Source organism: Pinus tabuliformis, chromosome 1_2 (genome assembly GCF_031772625.1).
Source record: "Pinus tabuliformis cultivar Carrire ecotype Pingquan chromosome 1_2, CPIR1, whole genome shotgun sequence".
Lineage (NCBI taxonomy): Eukaryota > Viridiplantae > Streptophyta > Pinopsida > Pinales > Pinaceae > Pinus > Pinus tabuliformis.
The window spans coordinates 1,314,101,310-1,314,111,888 of NC_142298.1; the positions used below are offsets into that span (position 1 = coordinate 1,314,101,310).

Genomic DNA, 10,579 nt, shown 5'->3' on the forward strand with positions numbered 1-10,579 from the left:
AAAATAAAAAAAAAAATTGAATATATAATAAAAATATAGTTAAAATAAGTATTATATAAAGTTAAAAGATCACCATCCACATATTTTTTTTGGATGGTGATAAAATATTTTCCTTATTTTATTATAATAAAATAAATGTATAATATATTAGTGTTTTTTTATTTGGTGAGAAGATTTTTTTTTATTTTTGTGATATTATTTTGTTGATTTTTTTGTTCGGTGTTGAAGGGAAAGTAAATCGTAAAGTGTGCATTCAAGAAAGAGAAAACTAGATTGGGACCAAGAACCTTCTTTTATATATATATATACATATATATATATATATATATACATATATATATATATATATATATATATATATATATAAACCTTTTTAAGTGTGAGCTATTTTTTCACTAGATTTACAGAAAAGCATGAATCAACCATAAGAAACTATGTAGAAAGCGAGAGGACAATTTCAAGATAATAATAAAGCATACAAATTGTTCATAAAACAATTGTAGTATTGCTACACAAATTATGTACTTAGTGCCCTTGAAAGTAAGTCCCTGTATGGTATGTGATAAAAAACATGGCCTCTGATAAAAAACATCGCTAGAAGTACTATCACGTTGTTCCAAAATCTCCCATGGACCTTCATCTATTAGTAATACTTCTTTCGAGAGGCAGTTTGCTTCTTTGTTACTTTCTTTGTAGATTTGAGAGCATAAGAAAAAATTAAAAGAGTTTTTAAGTTGGATATTTTTTTCCAAAATAGGCAAGAGTAAAATGTTTTTGCATGCTTGTGTGTTATTTAGCCAATTTATGATAAGCATTGAATCTCCATAAAGTTTGTTTTTTGAACATCCCTTTGCTAAAGCAAAAAGAAGCATGTTTTTGCAAGCCATGATTTTTGCCATGTTATTTGACCTTGTGCCAAAACCCATTTTGACATGAAAAAAATGAGATTGTTCTTCTTTTTTGTTTACAAATTCATTGTTGAGATTGATAGTTTAGATGAGTTGTTTTTTTAGTGTAGGCTTGAATAGGTGATCATAGTGCTTTTTATTCTATAAAAATGTACTTACCTCGTGATTCTTCATTCCATTATTTCTTTTTACAAAGGATACATTCCCTTTTTTTTTTATGTTGATCTTCTAGTACCTAATCACCTTTCCCTCATCTTGACAACATCAAGCCCCTTTGCTTCTACGTCTTAGTACCATGAGTATTTCTTTCAATGTATTGCCATGCACTTGAGGGGTTTATAAACAGATTCATATTATTTTAAAATACTAATATTGTCTTGCATATCTTTCAAACCCTAAGCTCACTATTTCAACTAGACCAATATTCCTTGATGAATGAATACAAATTGAATAGTTTATGCCACCAATTTTAGCATCTAACATCTTGTTGAATAATAAATTTATCTAGCATTGTTAACCTCACCATTGTTTACGAAAGTAGGTGGTACTATGCACACCACACCACTAGGAGGAGGAGATATAATGATATCGAAAAAATGACCTTTCTATCCTGAATATAGTGCAACAAATCTAGATGTTTTAGGACATAAATAATTTTTTTGGTGTATTTCCTTTTTGCAACCGATATTAGATCAAGCATGTGCCATATCTAATTTTTCCACGAGCTAATTTAAATTGATAACATTTTCAACCTCTTTTGTTGTTTGGAACTTCATACATTTTCTTATTTTAACAACTGCCATATATACTCAACATCTCCATCCATTTTCTAGGAGGCTCATTTTTTATCTTGATTCAATTCTCTCTTTTATCTTTGACATTGGTTAAGAGGTTTGGTTCTTAACAGCATATAAGTCCCAACATACTGTGACCCTTATGCTAGTAAAGGTATCCATATAAGTAGTATTCCTCCCACAAATATATTGGTTGATTAGATGCATAACAAATATGTGTGCTTGTTCAATCTCTCTTTATGGAAATATGCAAAACTAGTGGCACTCATAGTAACATAATAATTAATTGATGGAAGGTGAATATGTGCCCTTGCTCACCCTCCTTGCCCTCCCTTGTGGAATGTGTTGTGTGGGTGGATATGTGCGATAATCAACACTCAAGACATGATGTTTCACTTTTTGGATTAAATTTTATGGCTTTAACATCTCTTCTCCCTGGTTTTGAGATCTCTATTACAAAAACATATGAAATCCCAACATAACAAGATCTTAAACTAATAGAAAATCCCACAAAAATCCCCTCCCTTCTAATATAATAGTTGATTAATTACTAAATAAATATACTTCCTCCTCTTTTATAAAATATGCTTTCTAAATATCTATACATAATAATAAATAATTAAAAACAATATATTTAAAATAATTTATATAGATTTAAAATCTCCTCTCCTCTTTGGTAATTATGAGTTATATATAAAATAATATTTGATATATATTAAATATTTTTTATGTATATCACTCTTATTTTCATTCTTAATATAAAGTATAAATTTTAAAATATTAAAAGATTGCACTTATGATCTCTATATTAAGTAAGATGTGTATAAAAATTTAAATATTTTTGTTTGTACCACTCTTATGTTCATTCTCTTTCTTAATACAATGTATAAATTTTGAGATTTTAAAAGATTGCTTTGTGGTTGCTTTTACATCCTTACATGCCTCTTGAATGTTGGACCCACATTGATCATATAAACCATCTAAATAGACCATTCAGTTTGGGTCCCACTGCCCAATCCACTTTACCTCACATGCAAACCATAGTTTTGTGTAGAAGGTGAAGTGTTAGCCAAGGGAGCAAGAAAAGGCCAAAGACAAATCTTTCAACAAACCCTAGGGGTGCATCTAACCAATACCGTCCTTATAGCTCAAAAGATTCCATGCATTGCATGGTCTCACAACTCATCTAAGTAACTACCACTTAACTTTGTAATGAAGATTAAGGTATAGTTGTAAATAATTCAATTAACTTTCAAGGTTAACTATTAATTTATCCATCTAGAGTAGCAGTAAATTGTTTATTTTATGTGGAGGTAAATTACGGAGATTTAAAAATAGTTTCTAATTATCAACCAAACTTGTGACAGGGCCTTGGAATGGAATGCAATGATGTTGGAATGTGTTATGTCCTTTCTGCCGCTTCGCATCTCTGTTATCTTGTAATTTTCTTCATGCTTCAATTCAATTTTATTCAGTGTACGGTTTTAGTAATGTCTTCAATCGATACATCGATCATCGTTATACATCTCCTCTAAACTTGGCATTTGGTTTTATTCTCTCTTTCGGCCTCCAATTTGATGCACGTTTCCCTATTCCACACCCAAATTTGTGCATGGTTTCAAGGGCAGATTTTAGTGGCTTATTATCAACCCAGCTCTGTGAAATTGCGATTATTGTTGTGAGAGATGTGGGTTTTATTTTAGTTTTTGTCAGAAATATTTTTTCTTCTGCCCTGCGTCAAGTTCTCTGTTATGGTATCTGTTTTATGATCCCTGATTTGCTTGGTAAGGCGGAGTTATCTTTCTCTGATGCATTTGAGCCCTAGAAGGGGAGGGGGCATTGAGGGTAATTGTTTAGAAGGGGTCTCACAGTTTGTTCATATTACTGTAGGGTATCTCCCTAGGGTTTGAATTTGTGGCGTCTGATCTTGTGTGAGGTCTTTCTGATGCCTTTTGGTTCCTCGAAGAGATCGATTACTGGGGATTCAGCCAAGTTTTTTGCTGGTTATCCGAATATTTCGTCGGACTGGTGAGTATTTTAAATAAATTTGTCTCAATAATTATTTTTTATACTTTTACTTTTTTTTTTTCAATAAATTTGTGTGTCTAGACTCCCTGTTTGTTTCAAGTATTTTTTAATTGATCGTTTGGTGATACCTATTGAATTTTCTGTGGCTTTTGAGGGGGGAGAGGGTTTTCAAGGGATTCGATATATATATTATTCTCATTTATACTTATTTTTATTAATTTTCAAAATTAATTAACGAGAATATAATGTTGAAGGCAGGAACAACCAGAAATTTAGATGTTTGGTTTGCATGCATCTATTTTTAAGGGATTTAAAGAAACCCTTTGATCTTCTTGATTTTTCTCTTGAAGGGCTTAAAATGTTTCAGTACAAAGAATATGGGGTTAAAGAAAATTACAACTTTGTTTGTTCTTTTTTATAGATCTGGTTTTTTTTTTGATTTTGTGTTTTTGCAGGCCGTAGAACTTTAAGCATAATCATTATGAAGTTAAAGGAACTACATGTAATTGTTTCTGTACGATTCATTTTTGCTTTTAGGTGGAATTTGGAAAACATGAATGGTTTGCTGTTTCTATTTCATCTTCTTTTCTTGCAAGGAATGCAGATTTTTAATTTTATTAAATTTGAAGTCCAAGGAAGGGGCAGTAGATAATGGGTTAGATATTTTGTTTAGATCTTGATTATTATTATTATCTTTCTTTTAATTTACTTATCTTTGTTTTTACAAGAGATGGATAATGTTGGTATAATAAAGTTCAAGGTGAATTACCAAAAAAAATGCTTCTTTGTATTTTCTAAACATGGTTAGTTCCATTACATTTTGTTTTTGGATAGGGATTTGTAAAACTTATTGGCTTTTCAAGGGCTTTGAACAGTTTTCTATTATCAATATGAATATTTGAGTTTTTCTTCACAAGATTTTAAATTTTCTTGTTCAATGAATACTTCAAGGAACCCCCTGTCAGAATGGACTGTACTGCTTCACACGGGATTCCACGTGCCTCATGTTATTTGTGTTAGAGCGTAAGCGAAAAATGACGCCTTTTGGCTGTTGATCTCCCCATCTAGTTTCTGCTCAGAAAGTTATAGTCATTGCTCCTTTGTTTAGTATTTTCTCGGTTTCTTTTATTCAAACATTTTTTCTGTTTTTGGAGGAAGAAAGTTTTTGTATAGCATTGTTTTTTAAACAAAAAATGTGCTTATTTGTTTTTTACACAAATTTAAGTTTCTTCATTTTCCACTTTTTTATAGAGATTTAAAAAAGTGTGTTTTTAAGGATTTCAACATTTTAATATGAAAATTTGGACCTTGTTTATTTTTAAGGCATTGCAGTTGTTATGGTGATGAATATGAAGTGCACATAAAGAAAAATCAGAAATGCGTGTGCTGTATTCTCTATATCTTGCTATTATTATTTTAAAAATATTTTTGTGCTTTTTCATGACTTTGTAAATTTTAATATAAGCAAATGTGAAGTTCAATGAACTGCCAGGAATTCGCATATTTGTTTCTGTAGACCTTGTCTAGTTTTTTTTCATATCCGTTTTCTTATAAGGATTTGAGAAATGTGTTGGGTTTTAAGGGATTTAAAGTTTAAACTATTTAGTATTTACTATAATCAATATGAAATTTTGTGATGCTTTCCTCGGGATTAAAATATTTTAGTTCAAGGAAAAACTAAACAGCAATGTATTGGGTATCTTCTATAGATCTTGTGTTTTCTCTTTCCTACATGTATTGTGTTTTTGCTGGAGTAGGAATGGAAAATTTTAGTATAAGCATTTTGAAATTGAGAAAACTACTAGAAATTTGCTTCTTTGCTCCTCTAGAGTGTATATAGACCTTGTTTAGTTTTTTCTTAGGGTTTGAAAACCCTACTTTATTAATACGAAGTTTAAGAAAATAATTTTGACAAATGTTGTTCCCATTTTTCCCACCTAACTTTTACTATTCTTTTCCACTGAACTGTGCCATTTTTTGATTTCCTTACATGGGTTTTCATACGTCCTCTCTCTGGGATCAATCACTCTGCTTAGTTTCTTTTTTGTGTTTTCTATTAGGCCTTCGTCTGCGACTTTTGCTGATATTATGTTCAATAAGTGATAATCAGGTTTATTTATTTATTTTTCCTCCCCATACATTTTTGTTTTTTTCACTGTTTTGGACTTTTTTACAAGGATTTGTAGAATATGATGAACAATTGGATGTTTTCTTTTCCCATGACCTTATCATTTTTTAATTTTGGGTTTTCAACAGGGATTTGGCCAATTTAATAGACGCAGAATGAAGTTGAAGGGAGGAAGTATGGTGGAGGTCTGTAGAAGAAATGAGGGTCCTTTTGGTTCGTGGTGCAGAGCAAGGATCATTTCTGTGGATGGGCAACGTTACAAAGTTCAGTACGAAAATATTTTAGATATTGATAGAAAATCCATTGTGGAGGAAGTGTATTCAGAAGCAACAAGACCGGTCCCTCCCTCTATGAAAGGGTTGTGTAACTGGGTAGCTGGTGATACCATTGAAGTTTATGATCATCACTCATGGAAAATTGGTAAAATTGTAAAAGTTTTACCCAGCAATTTTTTCATTGTCAAATTGCTGGAATCTCGTCGAGAAAGGACATGCCACCAGTCAAATCTGCGGCCGAGGTTATCTTGGCAGGATGGAAAATGGCTTCGTGCCCAGCAGGTAGAATGTCAACTCTAATATCTATTTTCTCATCGTTAGTTTTACAAGCATTTGTTTTGTGATTGTGACTTGCAAGAACCGCAGAAGTGACCTTTATTGTTGCATTGAAGAATTTTTTTCTTACTAATTGAAACAAAAATACTGTAGCTTCTAGAGTAGTTTGTCAAATATTTTTTTTTTACTCAAGGTTGTTTCCTTCTTTTGTATCCTTGGCAGTAAGTTTCCATGGTCTATGATTAATCTGACTTACTGATTTGATGAACGTGGATCCTAGCTATTGCTCAATCTTACATATTATGTAATTTAGCTCTTAGTATCAATTTTTCTGTGGGCGCTCAAAAGATCTTTGAGTAATTTATTGCATGATTGACAGCTTGCCCTGATTGTGTGTTTGATGGTAGAGTTGTATTTCCTGTTCTATGATTTGTTTTACTTTTTAATAAGCTGAGCCTGGCTATTTCCTCATTTATATGTTTGAAGGTAAAGTTTCATGGTTTGTTCCATGATATCCTTTACTTATTAATATTTTACCCTGAAATTTTGAGAAGGCGATAATATTATCATTTGGACTAATTTATTTTATGATCACATTTTTTTCTGCTATCTCACGGTAGCTTTGTGGTATTTTTCTATTGTTTGTTTGGTTTGTTGATTGGTGAACCCAGATGTCTAGATTCTAATCTGTTATTTAGTTTTATTCCCAGTCACGATGTTAAGCAAGGATTGTGAACCCAGTGTGTAATGCCCCTTGACCCCATCCCAGCTTTCCTTATCTGTTTTGCAAATTGATTCAAACGCTGCAAGTGTTTATGGCTGAATAAATTCCTTGACATTTGATAGGAGCATACCCTCCATGTTACTTGTTTTATTATGTTGTGCTCTTAACCCAATTGTATTTCTTTCTAATATCTATACTTATTTGGACACTTTTTTTCTTTTCTTTCTATTAAAGAACATAGTTTAATGTGCCTGTCCATATCTATCTTGTCTGATTTGATTTCACTAAGATCAATGGAAATAGATGTTGGCACTATGGCGATTAGAGTCCTTTCAGTTCACTCTTCTCTGCTGATAAATTTTATAATCAGGCATCATGTTTAACTTGTTATTTGATGCATTTTCTGTGCATTTGTTGGCCAGAGGCTACAAACTTGGCAATTTTATATCAACCTGCTTCTCTATAGATATTAGAAGTATATGGGAATGCTCAGTGCTGAAACAATGGTCTCTTGTTATCCACACACTTGTTATATTGCCCAGGCCCCATGCTCTCCTAAGCTTATGCTTTTCGCTATTTCTCTTAGTCAGTATATTAGTTTATTTTATTTCGTATTTTAGCTTCTACTAGTTACTTTGGCACTCACTACTTTTGAGTCCCATTGACCTACGTTTTGGTCATTCATGGTCTGTGAGTCGAAAAGAACAGCTCCATCTGAGAACTAATATCTGTGTTTATTTTGCCTTGCTTGCTTCCAACTATTCTGATAATTGTACGTAGATTATGCCAATTATTTTTGAAAAGGTCAAAGATGCTTCATAATACATATGCTGGGAAATTTTACAATTTTCTTACACTTATCTTTGCTTTTATGGAGATAATACTTTGTAAAAAGACTGATTATTTCACAACCAAGTTTATAGATTTATTGAAATTGTGGAATCAGGATGACTCTGATATGTTGGGTATGTGAAACTAGATTGAATAGATTCTTTGTAAGATTGATATCTATCCCTTTGAAGAATTGAATTAGTTCTGTTTCCTGATGTGTTTCTATGCACTTTTGAGCAGGCTGCTAGAAATCACTATGTTCGTTTGGATGCTTCTCAAGAGAGGGTGTCTTTTGCAGCCTTCTCTCAGGAATCACATGCTGGATTGCAGTTGCAGAATCTAAATGTTGAAGTTGGTGCTGGAAACAGGAAAAATGGACTAACTAAAACTGATTCCTATTTGTGCAAACCTTCGACATCTCATGTCTCTTTAAAGGCTACAAAGAGAAAACCAGGCATTCAAATGCAATCTGCATACAAGGAAGATTTCTTCAACATGGAGGCTGCTCCTCAGAAAAGGAGAGCAATCCAGAAATCTAGGAACCACGAGGCAGTGGGAGAGTCATCACGTCCTCTGTTGGAAAAGGTAGATACCTTTCCTTTCCCCAGAAAACATGTGGGTGAGGAACGTGTATGCATGTCTTCATTTGAAGACAGATTAAATCGATCAATTGAGGAAGCTGAGAGTAGTCATTGTTCTGTTGCTAGTAGTAGTAGTAGCTATATGTCAAATGATATTTTATGTTCAAATCAAAAGCATTCAACACGACCTGTAGTCTATAGCTCTTTTGATGATGCTATGTCTTCGTGTGAATGTCCAAACCGGAGGCAAGATAAATCTTTGACTGAAGAGAAAGGAGCAGCAAAAGTACATAAATTAGAACTTCGTGCATATCGCTCTGCAATGAGAGCTTTGTATGCATCTGGACATATAACTTGGGAGCAAGAAACCTTGTTGACCAATCTCCGCCTTTCACTACACATTTCTAATGACGAGCATTTGTTTGAGTTGAGATGCTTGCGTGCAGCTCAAACTGTATAAGTTCACCTTTCTGCAACATTTTGTCAATCATAGGTATACAAGATTGCCTGAGGATCGCCTTTTGTATAGTTGCTCCTATGATCACTATTTTCTGCAGAAACATAATAGATCAAGCAGAACAGTTTGTCTTAACTCATAGCTTCCTGTGATGCATATTTGAGAAAATGGCAGGCATAGGCAGCCAATCAATGTACTTGTGAAATTTTGTACCATAACTGCTCTTCATTGAGTCAGTACTGAATGAAAAGACTCAAGTTGTAGCTTCTTGTTATGGATATTTGAGATAATGGCAAGCGTAGGCAGCCAATGAATGTACTTATGAAATTTTTGTACCATAGACTCATTTATTAATTAAATGGTTGTCCTTAATAGCATCAACCAGGGATGATAACAGCCTTTTTTCCCCTTATGTTGAAACGTTTGCCATGTGAGAAGTGATGACTATATGCTTTCTGGGTTGGAAACTAAATTACATGTAAAAAGAAGGTCAGGCTAGAAATTGGATTGTTGTCTTTTTCTTATGTTGAATCTTCCTCATAAAAAATGTGACTTGAGAATTATTAGTGCCCAAGTGCCTGTGGAGAAGGGGCAGGGATGGAAGGCTTAAAGATGTTCTCATGCCCTTAGAGCACTGAAGTCATCTATCTTTTAATATCAATATGTTTTATGCTGGATTTGACTGCAGCAATGTCTAACATGTGACTTAAAATGTCATACGCTTTTGTTAGATTGTGTATATTTTTAATTTTTGCAAATAATCAAAACCATTAATCAGAGTGATTTATTTGAATTTTATTGTTTTGCATTATATTTCTATGTTATCAGGATGAAGAGATAACATTATAGCATCCTATACGATTGTGAGTTCTGCTGAAAATTATTCATGTGCTTGTGGGCATTGACTACAGAGGGTGGGAGTTGTGTGTTTTTCACTGGCGTAGTTTTATGTGACCATTCATCTCCTCTTTGATGGTTCCTTTTTCTCTTTGTATATGTATATTTTTTTATAGCAGCCTTTTTCTGGTGGCAAGGAGTTTCCTTAGTGCGGATTTCGTCTGTTTTTCTTTAAGCTAGCAAAATTATATTTTTAATAGTATACAGTATGAAGTACAAGCAGTTCAAACTGTTATCTGCTTCCATGGGGAACAGATCAGCAGCGAATTCAAAAAATATCAGAGTTTTCTCAGGTCTGTCTTCACTCACATGGGCATTAAACACAACATTTACAAACCCAGAAGATTTGACTTTTGACTGTGAAGATGTCATACATTTGATTTGCTTGTGTCAAATGTAGGTTCAAGGGTGATTTTAGGTGATACAACTGAAATGCTTCCACCCCTTTATTGTCTGGCAATTATGACCAATATCAAGTCAAGGTAACCCAGAAAGTATGACATGAATCAAGTAACAGTTCTGCTATGCTTGTTTGTGAGATAGTCAAGCCGATAACCGCATCCCATGGGGTTGCTTTTTCCTATTGTGTTTTTATTTTTTTTCTAAATTTCAAGTGATCTAGTCTCAGGTGTGAGAGTTGCCGGTTTCAGGCATATTTTTTTACATTGAAATTTGGAGCT

General features: G+C 33.0%; 1 protein-coding gene across 1 annotated transcript; it reads left to right on the forward strand.

Moving 5' to 3' along the window:
• Nucleotides 1-5,784: 5,784 nt before the first annotated feature.
• Nucleotides 5,785-9,414, forward strand: LOC149211045 (uncharacterized). Its single transcript, XM_089396882.1, has 3 exons — nucleotides 5,785-5,840; nucleotides 5,987-6,415; nucleotides 8,205-9,414. Exons 2-3 carry the CDS (start codon nucleotides 6,014-6,016, stop codon nucleotides 9,003-9,005), a joined length of 1,203 nt encoding a protein of 400 aa, XP_089253008.1. The 5' UTR covers nucleotides 5,785-5,840; nucleotides 5,987-6,013; the 3' UTR covers nucleotides 9,006-9,414.
• The last annotated feature ends 1,165 nt before the right edge of the window (nucleotides 9,415-10,579 follow it).